The 14,615-nt window shown below is 34.5% G+C and overlaps 1 protein-coding gene across 3 annotated transcripts in view; it reads left to right on the forward strand.

Moving 5' to 3' along the window:
- Window positions 1–14,615, forward strand: part of SPATA17 (spermatogenesis associated 17) — a 105,091-nt gene that overhangs the window by 25,934 nt on the left and 64,542 nt on the right. For all 3 annotated transcript variants that reach the window (XM_080408490.1, XM_080408491.1, XM_080408489.1), the window contains one exon: window positions 8,970–9,093. In XM_080408490.1, coding sequence (XP_080264616.1) covers window positions 8,970–9,093 — 124 coding nt within the window. The remainder of the gene's footprint in view (window positions 1–8,969; window positions 9,094–14,615) is intronic.

Below are 14,615 nucleotides of genomic sequence, written 5' to 3' on the forward strand. Positions count from 1 at the left end.
TAATGAGGAATAAAAAAAACAGTGTTGGTTTTTTTGTTCTATGACACTCAAAATAATGTTATTCTGAATCAGATGGTCTAGTCTGACTTCAGATCTATCACCGATATAATATTTATCAATAAAAAATTACAGATATAACAATATCTGTAAAAAGCCAATTAAATTTTGGCTGAACAACCTAGTCTTGATTTAAGAACATAAAAAGATAGAAAATACCCTTTTTATTCTACTATAGGAGTTAATTACCTTTGGTGTTCAAAGTATGTCCCATATTTCCCCATTGAAATAGTTTCATTTTATCTTTGAACCATTGCTTCTTGTTATGTCCTCCTCTGCTAGACTGAAAACTCCTTTATTATTCAGAATCCATACATGAATCTAGCTATCTTTTAGTTTTCGTTGTACCAAACTTAAGCAATGGAGGTCATTGCAAGATGTCTCTCTGCTTAAAATAATTTTGGTGACCATTTTGGACACTTTCAATCATCTTTTAAAATACTGTCAGCATCAGAACTCCAAACAGTTAAGGTGTGTAAGAAATTAAAAAAAAAATAATTCCTTCTAATGTGTTGTCAGTTTATGCATTGATTTATATACCTTTTCATCACAGTATCATAAAAAAAGCTTCATCTCTTTGAATGCTACTAGGAATAACCCCTTTAAAAGCTATAGTCCCCCATACTGCGTGCATGATTTTTTTAAAGCAGTGCACAACTGTTACTTATTATTATCCCCTTTTGAAATTCTTCAGACTCTTCACCTTGTAGGGATAATTACATGAATGCATTAAGTTGTTTATCCTTGACAGTGAGGCTAAATCACAATGTTTTACCTTGAACTTCATAGTTCCTACTACCTTCAAACCGAATCCACACAACAAAGTATTTCAAGAAAGCAACATCTGCCACCTCTTTTCCTCAAGCAGGCTATTCTTTTCTTGTCCAATTAACTAGCTGATTGCAAATGTTTTGATCTTTCAGCTTACATGACACACAAAATGATGCAGCACTCATTAGCTTACTTGTATTTGGGGGTGGGCAGCCTCTCCACCACCTAGCATTGTGCATGGCTACTCAAGAAGGGATCTAGTACTCAGATCAGAAAGTTAAATGCTCAGGTGTAGGCAATAGAATCTAAATGTAGGATGTATTCCTTAGGCATGAAGAATTGGATACCTAAATCTATAATTTAATGTAGCTTGGTTTATACGGTAGAACCCAAATTTCAGAGAATAAACTTTAATGCTGAGTGTAATTTCTTGCATGCCATCCTAAAAAAAGCCTGATTTTTGGGGGTTATTGATGCCTTCAAAGTTTTCAAGACAGTAAGAGATAAGATTTCCTAGCACTTCTGAAAATTGGGATCTAGTTGATAATTTTAGTTTGGCAATTAGCCACTTCTGTGAAATCACATACTTACAAGTAGCACTGCAGTATTTAAAAATGCGTCAGATCTCTCCCAAAATAATTGCATTTGCTATATAAAAGTTGTACTAATTTGCTGTGTCTTTCATAATGTTTTATGCTTCATTAAAAATGACATCATAGATGCTCAAGTGGTAACAGCATTCCATGAATACAGAATTTGAGAAAACCATCAGGTACCGTGAAAATTACTACGAAGTTGTGAGATTTGGCATTACTGCTCAGCTATACGTAATGGGTCAATAGATAAAAGCTCTGCCTGCCTTGCCATTGTAAAACCTGATTAATGTGAACGAAGCATACCATTTTATTTGGAAACATATGCAGACTTTTACATGAAAGTAAGTGAAAAATGTGAGTTAGGGAGTAGGTCTCAGTCAAACTGTTTCATAACACCCTGAGAAGGAAAATCAACTTAGCTGATGACCTTTAGAAGTTATAATGTCATGTTTGCTTTCTAAATCACATAATGTTGAATATTGTAAATGTTGCCAAGTACCATATATTAAAGTAAAAGGAATACAGATATGTCTACATTGTCCTGCACTGCAGCAGAGAGATAACAGTTAGCTTAAATGAGTTCATTCTAGTACTGGGAACAGCTTAACTGTAGCAAAACATAGCAGTGTGCTTTCCTCTAGTTATTACTGCGCAGATGGTAGCATATATAGTCTTCTGGGAATTGCAGTGCCAAAAGATAACAGATACTTTACATGACATTCACTAGAAAACTTTCAATGGTATTTGGCCGTGGTAGACATCCTCTTTATATGTTGCTGGAAAAATTAAGAACAGGACTGCTGTCCTAGCAGCTTAGCAGTGACACTCTGCTAGAAATGATCACTGCTGCTAAACTGCTATCAGCATAATTTGTGTTAGGGCTCTGTTATCCGTTCTGGGCCAGATCAGCTTTGTTACCACAAATACTAATTTCACTGTTTAAGCTAATCAGTAAGGCTGATTTTCCATGGAGGTGTAAATAGCAAACAGACATGGAGTAAAAATATTTTTCCTGCTATGGTCAGCTTTACTAGTATAGACCTGAGCATAAATAATCTTGAACCATTGTACTTGCATCCAGTTCCTCAGTCAACAGAAGCTTCGGTGTTGTAGTTACTCTTATGCACATCCGTAAAGGGTGGGTTTTGCAGTTTAATGAAATCAAAATAGTTAAGTAACAAAACATCATTTAAATTGGGCTTTTTACAAAAAATATTTTTAACTTCACAGAATTCTGTGCTGCAAATGAGTATCAAGTAAAATCATTTTAAGGATTTATACACACAAAGGAAAAATGTTTTGACCAATAAGTTGCATATCTCCAGAAAATGGAAACATTTGAAAATATTATATATTACCAAAAAAGTAGTTTTTAAATAGATGTGAGTAAATACACTGTATGAGTTGTTATTGAAAAGTTAATAAAAAGATTCTGTACAATGGATTAGGGAAAATACTCCCTTTTTATTTATAAACTGGCTCTGCAATCAGTATTTTGAAAAGCTGTTGCACTTTCTTGAGTAACTGTGCAGCAGTGGAAATTGGAAGGATAAGAAAGATATATCAGTCTGTTCCTTCCTATCGTCTGGTACATGCTGTGTCCTGATCTCCTGATCTGCACAAGGTATTCATTCACTGTATGCCCTTCACTGCTATGTTCATCACATTTCCTACGTAGTATATTGATCACATTGTGGACCTTGACATTTGAACTCGTATGTCACTTAATTCCATTGGCAGTGTGCACTACGTGACTAAGGAAGGATGGGCACAGTATGTTCTACTATGCACAAATTATAATGGGATGTTAAAGTGTTATTAATTTCTTTCTGTAAAATTAATAAGAATAGAAACTGTAGGGTTTTTTTTGCATGCTTACATACTAGCTTTATTTATTTTTGTTTTTTTTTTCATCCTAAGGAGTCAAATTAGTTTCCTATTCACTGCACTGCAATGACAGAGCAGTAGCATTCTTCCAGATTTTGAAGGGAGTGTTGTGATTAAGTTTTTGAATGGATTGATGTAAACATTCACATTTAAAACTAGTAAGAATTTTGGACACACATTTGTGATGGGTCTCCTAGGCAGTAAGATTACCTTGTACAACTAATAATTGACTGCCTCTCAGAACATGTTTCACTGCAACTTGAGATCAAACAGTTTGGCCAAGGGATTCTGTCAGGATACACACAGAAGTATACATTACGGTAGAGAGGAGTAAGGGGGTTACAGAGCTGCTGTAGTCTGTTCAGTAAATTTGAACAGGTTCATTCAAAAAGTCAGGAAAAAGTTGAGGATGATCAAGCTGTCTGATGTTACGTAGCTAAGTATGTAGTATGTATGTTCTGTTAAAACTGTGCCTTTAAAGTACAGAGCTCTCCAAACTATTTTTACATCCTAGGCTAGTCTGTACATATATTTCATTTTTTCCCAAATATAATAGATTAAGTCAAATGATATTACCATGGCAGGTCATATTGCATTCTCGCCTACACCAATGTAATGTGAAATCAAGTGGCATGCAGTGGTGTATCAGAAGTATTGTCCAACTAATTTCATTTTCAATTCCATATTCTGTATTTGAGGAGGTAGGATGATATATAGTTGGGAAGGTAAAATCGATTTAGGTTATCTTCTTTTATGCTAAGGTTGCCTACTGCCTGTGTTGCAGAAATTTTATGATTTGGGGTCTGAATTGTTTAAAATCACAATAACTTTATACACTTTCTGGGTACTCTAGGCAACTATACTAATTATTGATTTTCTCAGATGCCCTTTACTTTAGTTAATATTATAATTTTATGGTTATCTGGTCAAAGGACCATAGAATGCCAGTGAAAATGCAAACAGAATGCAATAGTTTGATAAAGTTCAATAAATGTAGGTCAGTATGAATTTGTAAAACGATGAAGTTCTATGCAGAATTATTAAAATCTGTATATTACTGGAATAATCACTTGAAGACCTTTCCAAAAGTGCCAGGAACAATATTATATGTGTATTTTTAACCTTTATACAGACAGCAGGAGCACTGTCAACTGAATTTGCATCTCATATCTTGAACCGACACCACTGCATACTGCATATGCTTACTGCATAATGAAGTATCAGAATAACAATAAGTTACCTTGTCATATGAAAATGTTTTATTTTCAAATTGTATAAAGCAATAATTTTATCATTTACAAATCAATAGCTACTTCACCTATTTGCTGCACAAGATAATTTTTAATTCTGGGCTTTGAGCACACATATTGATAACCCTATGCCTATTTTCAATTACATGAAACATTCTCTATGACAAGTAAAACACACTTTGTGTTACCCAGTATATTCATTGTTTTAACAAAATAAAAATGCATCCTAAGCCTGTGCTAATAGATTTTGACATTCTTCTGATTTGTTGAACAATTTTAGATCATGATGTTTGTCATGTTGTTTGTCAAAACTTACACATATTTCATCTACAAAGAAATTCCATAAAAATCTGTGTGGGAGAACTCTGGACTAAGCCTATATGGGAATCCAGGTTTGCAGGAAGATGCAGCAGATGCTGTTAATATACTGAGATAAACTTTAATGTAATGAAAAGATTATGTGCTAAAAAAATTACCCACTTTTTCAGTTTTAACAGTTTAATAAGCAGTACTATTCCAACTATGAGCCATGCTACAGACAAATCATTTATAAAAATAGAACAAGATTATTAATTAACCTAAAACGTGTTTTGCATTTACAGAACTCTTTTTTTTTCCCAAAAAAATGATGAAGCTTTAAAAATACAGGCCAAACAATTTGTGCGTATTCAATTTTCCCACTTCACAATGAACCATGAAAAGTTCATCCAGAAGCAAATTTGGTCCAAAGTCCACACAGTATCTTGCATCACATTTAGTATTCATAATATCACACAGTTCCATGAAAATATTGCTTATTATTGCTCAATCAACCTAAGATATGTGTAGACAAAGAGAAGGCTGGCAGTGTAAGGGTTTAATCTGAAGATACTGAATTTCAAAAATTTTTCAATTTAATGGAATTTGGATTTATTTTCTCTGGGAAGACATACATGTAGAAGGTCATGAGCATGAAACTTCTCAATGAACACATTTACATGTAAGGTGTCTGGAAGTCTGTGTTTGGAAGTATAAAGTTATGTCTTCAGTATCACTTGTACACATTATTGTGTATGGTAACAGTGAAGCCACCTGCACGGTGTGTAACATGTTAGTATTAATCTGCTAATGTGTCAAAAATTATACACTTATTCAACTACTTTTCAATTCTCTGCTTTTGTTGCTCCTATGAAATTCTTGAAAGTATGGTAAAAGGGTTGAAAGTTTCAGGTTCAAATAGCTTTAGAATAAATCTATGTTTATGCTAAAGCATCTATGCTTCCCAGTCAAGCAATGTTTGGACTACTACATACTCCTTATTTTGTACTGCTTCTCAGGAGACAATCAGCTTGGGAGCTACTATCCCTGAGACAGAATTATCTGCATGTTCTGTACAACTGTGCAGAGCGGTATAACGCAGGATGGAAATATTTTAGCACAACTGTCAAAATGTGTAGGCTGCCAAAGTATGTTAAAAATTATTTGTAACTGCTTAAAAAGATCCTTCAAGCTTTTAAAAAGATTATGGTACAGCATTGGTAAGGATGTGTGATAAGCAGGAAGGATCATGATGATTTGGATGATAGTACTGTTTGAAAAGATCATGAATTACATTCAAATTCAACAAGCATTTTAGACTTCATTTAATTTCAGGAAATAATGATTATTAATCATTCATTCAAAGTAATCTGGTAAATTCAGACAAATGACAATGGGAAACATTTTGCATCCCACTATCATTACACCTGTAATACAAATTTATATTTTTATCATTATTTGAGGGTTTTCATCACCAGTTGTGTTCTAAATAATAGAGCTCCCATATCTGTTGTTGGGAAGAAGTACATGACTATATAAGAACATGAATAAACGGCAGTAATATGTTGATAGACATTTCATCAGTTCTAGATAGTGGTACTAAAGCTGAATAGAGGACTCTGTAATCAAAAAGGAACAAGAAATAGTATTAAGTATGTAAAACACTGATCATACACTCTGATTTTGAAGGTAAAGTGGCATAAAATAAAAGAACAAAGTCGATACTATATGCATTGTCTCTTTATCCATTTGTTTATGATTGATTGATATAGAACAAAGAGTTTCCAAGTAAAAATGTTGATGTACCTACATGCAGTGACTCTGAAATCTGTACCTTAAGGACAAAGAAAGGTCGCCAATCTCTACAACTCCTAGTTCTTTGTCAAAAATGGACACAGTTAATGAGGTTTGTTTGGTACAGCACAAATTCTCAGACACAGATAGAGATCCTTTCAATGGAAACAAATTTGTTTGGCTTTACCAGGTTACTTAGCGATTAATAATAGCCTTGAGATGCAGGTCAGAAAGGTCATCGTCCCCGCTTGCCAACACAATCTAAAATGTGCAGCTAGTCCGTCTCTGCAGGCTTTGAGGCCCCAAAATGCTATGCATAAAGTAAAACAGGCTATTTTCCAACTTCTTTTTTCATATTAATAAGCAATTTTCAAGAGAAGGGTGGCAAAATGGGGGCCATGCCACTCTAAGTAATTCATTTATTTTGCAATTTAATCTTATGTTGGAAAAAAATTACACTGCTGCAAAAGCATAGCATGGTGATTTTTAAACGTCAATGTGCTTCATAAGTAACCTTGTATGAAATATTGTATTAGCAGCCTTTAACAGTAAACTGCAACAAAAAATATTTCCAGAGATTGAAACAGACCTATACATCTTTTCTGGTCTTTAATTTATTTCCTTTTCATTCTATTTTTGTTACATTTTAAATAAACCATATTTAATTACTTAATATTGTACTTATTTTAGTTGATAAAAACTTGAAAGATACCATCAAACAAATAAAAATTCTTCATTGCAATTGTATTTAAGAATGTGATTTCATAGTGTTTGTACTTATAAAGCAATTACTGCTCTTTCACGTATTTTGATGAGCTAATTTAATATTATGATAATTAAAATATGAAGAAAAAGTCTGAGTCACAGTCTCAAAAACACTTTCAGGAGCAGTATGACTTTCCCATGGGATTATTCATATCAGCAAACTTATCCATGTGCATATTTTGACAGGATTTGACCCTTGTCCTGGAGTGTCTTATTTGTTACTTATTGAAACAACTGAGACTCTTAATGTGAACCTCTCTAAATGATCTGTTTTGCTGGAGTTTTTGAGTTATCCATATATGTGAATAGTATCTTTTTCTTTGCTTTTTGTTTTATCATATACATGCATGCTTAAAAAAATGAAAACTAGAATTTACTCATTTTATTACCTTTTAAACAATCTAAATGCCTGATTGAATATGCTCAGTGTCTTTGGCACACAGGTTAATTTGAACTAGCAATTTCTTAGTAACAAAAATAACAGTTGTTAATCACACTAACCTTTTTTAACTGGGTCAAAAAAATTCCATACATGTGCACTGTGCACAATAGCATGGAATTTTGTTTCTTATAGAACATTAATTCACTCCACGGTTTGTGTAATTTATGGCAAGCCTGGCTTTATGAAAAAAAGCCATTGAGGGGGCAATCTACACCCATTTTCTGTTAAAGTTTTCTTCTAAACATTCAGTTAAGATCATTAGTTTTCTCCATTCTTTGAGAGCTAGTGTTGGGTACAGTTCCTTATTTCTTTTACAATGAAAGAATTTTGCATAACCTATTGAATACACGGACCCACCCATTTAGATGACACTGTGTGTTTGCAAACCTCGGTCATGAGTAGCTCATAAGGCAATTACATTTTGGTTTTTTTGTGGTGACTGGACTGTTGCTGTCAGACCAGGGTAGGAAGTAACCTGCGCAAGAAGCCTAGTGCTATGGAAACTCCTTTCAAGGACATTGCAAGCGTAAAAGGTTTACATCCAGTTCTTCTCTCTGCCTATATTCTCAGCCTTACAAAAGGCTCAAGGATCTAGAAGTGAATGCCAACTCTTACCCTGTGTCTGCTGTCCTCTCTCATTCCATAAGGTCTCCCCTGTTTGCAGATCAGAAGGAGGTGTTGCTAGGCCTTGGCTGAAATATGTGAACCACTTTTATTTTACAACCATTTGAAACAAAATCACTAAATTATAACTTCTGCTTAGAGACATTCAAACTAAAATAATGCTTGAAGGCAAAAAAAAGCACATTGAAGAATACTATTTTATCAGGCTATAGAAATATGTAGGTTGACATATTCTTCAGTACAGTAAGCAATATGAACTAATATATTATTCATAGTTTTTATCACTTTAATCCTATTTCTTCAGTTATATCCATGTAGAATGCCGCTGCTGAGGAATTTAACTGTAATTTTACATTCCAGTGGTGTCACTGTACTGCTAATACATAACAGCAGAATGCCATGAAGCTATACAAGGGTTAAAGTCAAATAAACCATTAGCACATCTTTTATTGTTGTAATGCTGTTAGCAGATTTATTTCATTACAGGAGTGAACTCCAAAAGTACACAGAAATGAAGGAAAATGAAGAGAAAAGGAAAGACCTAGAAAAGAAGGAAAAGGAAAAGCAATACCAAGCCCGAAAGATGCATTACCTCCTTAGCACTGAGCAGGTTGGTGTACCTGTCCCTGACAGCTCATGCAAACCACTTGGGCCCCCAGCCTGACAGAGATAAACTAGCAGGCTGAATGGGACATGACTTGTTGAAAAGATATCACAAAGACACTACTTCGAGTTCAATTTAGTGCTTTTCTATAGGCAAGAGCAGGTACCATGACTATTCTGTGACAGTAGCTTCATAGAGGCAGCATCAGCACTGCTGGCAGAAAGAGTCCAAGTCAGCAGTTTGATCTGCCACTGTGATAACACAACATGAAGGGCATAACCTCGCTTTAAAAACTCATTTTGACTGGCTTATTGTTGTGTTGTTGCACTTGTCAAGATCTAACAAGTTATTAAGCTGAGAAGGGATTTCATTTTTTTTCCCTTTTTTTAATTGAGCTAATGCTTGGATTGGTGCTGTGTTCTGCTTGTTTTTAGGATAGATTGTAAATCTAGGTTTTCAGCTAAAGCTTTTCCTAGAACTGCCTGAATCAGCTTATTTAGTGTGATTGTTTTCACATAGAAATGCCTCATAAATTTTAAATATTTACTGATTCATTTGTTTTATATTGATAAAAGTGGTAGATTTTTTCAAGCTTTCTTATGTAAGCTGCTTTACAGACAGGTGAATATGGCAGTACATCTCTCTTATACAAAATTGATATGATTGGTAAAGCTTGTAGGTTTCTTTTTTTTTAGTCCCTTTTTGTGAACTTTTGTAAAAAAAATAAATGTTTGGTGACTGGTTGTTCTTCATATGAATAAGGAACTAACATGCAAGCAGGGTATGCTAGTGCAAAGGAAGTGCATGCTTTTCATAGGTTCTTAATGATAATCTGTCTGCAAAAAACGTTAATTCTAAAGAACGCAGGAAAAACACCATGACACTTAGTGGCAAAATGTTTAGTCTTTCCTTCTGTCTGGGAATAACATGTGACCTATCAAATAAATAGAAATATAGTTTAATTAACTGGATATCAGTTAATGAAAACACAATCTGTAAATCGAATTTAAGTAATTTTATTTGCAGGAAAAAGCATTGTAAAATATTAGCAAAAAATATAATTTTTTTTTTCTGAGTAGCTTTTAGACAGGGGAGCTAGTTAATAACTGAAATTAGCTCACAATAATTGATTTGTCCAGATGTAGATCTAGAATATTAAGAATAATTGTGCAGTATTTTTATATTGTTTTATACTGTAGAAAATTGGGAATTCTTTTTTTTGAACAGGGCAATTTATGTAAATAAATGCATACACATAAATATGTGTAGCTGGAGTACAAAAATTGTCTGGTTAGATGCATTGAGTGACCTGTGGTCTAAAAAGATTTTAGTCAACTTAGTTCAGTTCTGATGAGACTAGTTTAGCAAGCCTTAACATGTTTTTAAGGAATGGCAAGTAGCGCCTTATTTCAGCCATCCGCCTGGAGGACTTCTGGTAGAGGGCAGCAGTAACTATTATGTTCTGATGAATTCAGGTTTCTAATTTTACAAAATTAGAATTTAGCTAGCAGCATTTTGCAGAACAAAAATATGTTTGGTTTTGATTGCTGAGACGTTTTGTGAATAGTGGGACTCAGAGCCCACAGAATTTTTCCTTTATCACAGGTCTGTGCTCCAAGAACCATCTTCTTTTTTGCAGGTAACATTTTGAAACATGAATGAGTGTAAATCAATGCAACACCTACAGACAAACTGAAAACCAGCAAAGACATATATGAACTACTTATAGCAGTCAAAGTCTGTATTTCACAATTGCACATAATTATAGAATTTGGTATCTTGCAAAGTCTGTATTCCACAATTGCACATAATTATAGAATTTGTTATCTTGCTAAGGTACTGGGCAAATTGTTTCAGTGCAGAATTTACTGGTTTGGTGCTCTGACATTTTACTCTTTATACACCTGGTCTTCTGATCTGACTACAGCTGCATCTTGCTGTCTTCAAAGGACAGTTAATTGGATTACTGAGCAAGGTCCATTCATGTCTCAGTAGAAACAGGCAGCAAAAGTCAACACTTTTGGGTGAGTTAAGGAAAAAACATAATTTGTAAGCAGCAGGCATAGCAAATGAAAAGAGAGGGTTGGTGAGCTGGACTTACTGTAGAGTCATGTATTGACTAAAGCCAAATAAGTTATAGAGATGATCTGCTAAAGTTTGCAACAATCTCCTTGCCTTCCTGCCAAGCATAATGAGGTGCAATGATGGAGCTGAGCCACCTCATGCATCAAGGCTGCAGGTGTTCAGGCAGGTTATACGGACGGCATTGCAAAATCTATATTTGCAACAATTGTTTCAAATATATCCTATAGTTTTGAATCTTTTTGTTTTACTACAGGCAAAAAGGGTGAGAAAAGGGTGTTTGCTTTCTGACAGAAGGGAATTAAGAAGTTGTAGCTCCTGAGTCTTAGTAAAGAAAGGCATGTCAAGTTCCATTCTCTACTCCCTATGAGCTGAAGCTCAGAAACCCATCTCAGAAGCATGTTACAGATTGAACAGGGAGATGGTCCAACACTGTAGCATTGTACAACATAGCAGATGCAGTGATCCTTTCTGGCCTTAAATCTATGAATCCTTTATTGATTGCAGAATTTGCTCTGCTTATTCCACAGATTATATATATATACATATATATATATGTATATATATATATATATATATAAAAAAGGTTGGACCCATTCCTAATTGCTAGCATTGTTTTACATTTCAAAAAGTAAAACTTAAGAATGCTAGCTAGTGTCATGAATGTACAGGGCTGTCTTGTATGTATGTAATAGCATGGCCTGTGATGAAGTCAGTGTGTTTTTTCTTTTTCTGGAATTAACTTGCTATTCAAATATTTATTTCTTCCATAAACTGTTACCTTTATAAAGAAAAAAAGAAAAAAAAAAAAAAGAGGAAGAAATGAATATCAAACTGAGAATTATTATGCATTATTTCTTGTTAGTGGTACCAGGTATATACACATGGTCTTATATAGACAGATGTGAGCTTGCTTTGATTACTTTCCAAGCCAATCTGGAGCTATAACATGGGGTTGAACCCAAACTAATTAGCCCTGTTGAGAGCCACGGTATATTAGCTCAAGAATTAATGCAGTTACACAGCTCCTGGTCAGCTCAAAATATGAGCAGAGTAAGTGTGTGCATGCTTTAAACTCAAGAACAAGGAGTTTGATCTGCCTAAAAAATATTATACAGGCATACCTACATGTAAGTTGTTTTGCCTGCATTTCCCCACTTTTCGGGGAGAGGGAGGTATGTTATTGAGTATCATTGCTATGAAACTGACATTTGGGGAAATCATTGGATGATAAAAAATGTTTGGTATTATACTGTACAGTTTTCCTATATACTTTGCACACAGTTGACTGAGTGTATTTTGCCAGAGAAACTTACCCAAATATGACCATTTCCAATTGCTACTTGTAGAAATACATAGCACTTACACAAAAATTTTAATCCACATAAAACTAAGCAGTTCATTTGAATAAAAGGATGTTAGTATTTAAGAAAGTTAAACATGTTAGAATGTGTAATCAATAACTACTAACAGTAGTAATGTTACTTTGCTGTTAATAATACATATTAGTAATGTAATTGTTGACTTTTTTTGGTGAAAGTACAGTGTTATGCATCCTGCGAACTTCAAAACACAGTTTTTTGCTTTACTAAAACCCATCTACATATTTTTTTCTGTAGACCAGTAATATCCATGTGACACAAATTTAACTGTATTTGTAGGCATGAGTGGCCTTGACAAAAGAATGTAAATTTTTATTTTATTTAAATTAAGTTCGTTGCCAAATAATGTCTGGAGAAATAAAGCATGAGCTCTTAAACTTCATGCTTATGAAATACTGAGATTTTAATCAACTTGCTATATATGCCAGCAGTATCAGTAACTGGTCAAGTAACATCTTATAAACATGAGCTTCTTTTCTTTGAAGGAAATTTCTCCTTCAAAATTATAAAAAAACCCTAACAGTGAAGTCCATGCCCTTCTTATCATGTGCTAAGTTATCTTGTCTGCTCCACTTACTGGTTGCTTGTTGCAAGAGATTCCACTGTAAAATACTGCAAGAAATAAATCTGTGAGGTGACAACTGTCAGGCTTCCAAACTAAATTCCATTTTAAACCCAAGATTCTCTATATTTCAGATTTTAAAATTTATATATATAAAACAATGTTTTCCTTGTCTGTTTTTATCCTTGAGTCATAACTTCTGACTTCATGATTAACATGATAAAAACGGCAGTACATATTTAACAAACCTTTGCCTTTGTTAAGAATATTTCTTGTCATTTCATATTGGTAACACAATAGAAATGAGTACAGATTTTTTTTTTCATTTTTTAATCCATTTTATCATGAACTGCATTGTAATTTCTTATTGAGACATGAAACTTGTTAATTAAGTTTTTATTTTTAGTCCGTAATCACAGTATGCTATTTCCACTATAGTGGTAATGATTCCTTTTTTTCAGTTGTCATTAATACATGAACTACTTATTAAATGTGTTTTTCTGTTATAAACAGGTTTACCTATGTAGATTGCACTTCTATACCCCTTTCTGTATTAACAAAATTCACTATAATTGAACAGGTTCTTACTTCTGCTCCATCATATTGGCAAGGCTGACATTTGTAGTAAGGGCCACCCTCGGCAGAGCGCTGGCAAACAGCATTTAAAGTAAATGAAAGACAGAATCACTGAATACACGGATGGCACTTTGTGGGGGTGGGTATGAAGAGCCCACATGTGTTGGAACATGTGGTTGCACGATTCCAGTCGTTGGCATTTCCAGCCTGCCAAGAAATTTTGGGGTTGGTCTTTGTCTTACAATGATGATTAGAATTAGGTATAACAGACTAAATCCAAAGATCCGGTACCAGCCCAGAATGCAGACCTGTATTGTGTTAAGTATCTGCTGACAGAGCAAGCAGCAACACTGGGGGGAGTGTGAGTGAGAGCAAGTGTGTCAGCTCTGCCAGCCCTAGTGTTGCTGCCCAGGTGAAGGACCCGCAAGTCCACAGTGTGGTGGGGAGCAGAAGGCAGTGGCGACCGAAAGGAACCAGAGCAGAAGTGGTAGAAGGAGCAGAGTGGTGTGTGCCTTGTAAAGTCGTTGAGATCAGGAAAAGATTCCCACAGAAACAGTCTTCAGAGTGCCACAGCTGAAAAGCCTCTGCTATTACAGTTTCTCCTGTCACTGAGGAAAGGGTTGGAGAATCAGCAGAGCAACTGATATTTCCCCTTTACTCTATGTTTATTTCCCATATAGCAAACAGTACTGGGTGAGGTTAAAGAGAACGTGAATTCTCTTTCCTCCAGCTTTCTTCTGTTTCTAAACAAATAAACCACTTTACCTTTTGTCAGGAGAAAATGAATGTACGACTAGTCCAGAAAGCCAAAGTTCTTTGTGATATCATGTCTAAGAAAGCTTGAGGGCTTTGTCACGCAATTACAAAATCTACTTTGACATTATTGAGAATGTGATGTTATACATGCATCACTTAAGCTTATCATT

Source organism: Falco punctatus (assembly GCF_963210335.1).
Source record: "Falco punctatus genome assembly, chromosome: 12".
Classification (NCBI taxonomy): Eukaryota; Metazoa; Chordata; class Aves; order Falconiformes; family Falconidae; genus Falco; species Falco punctatus.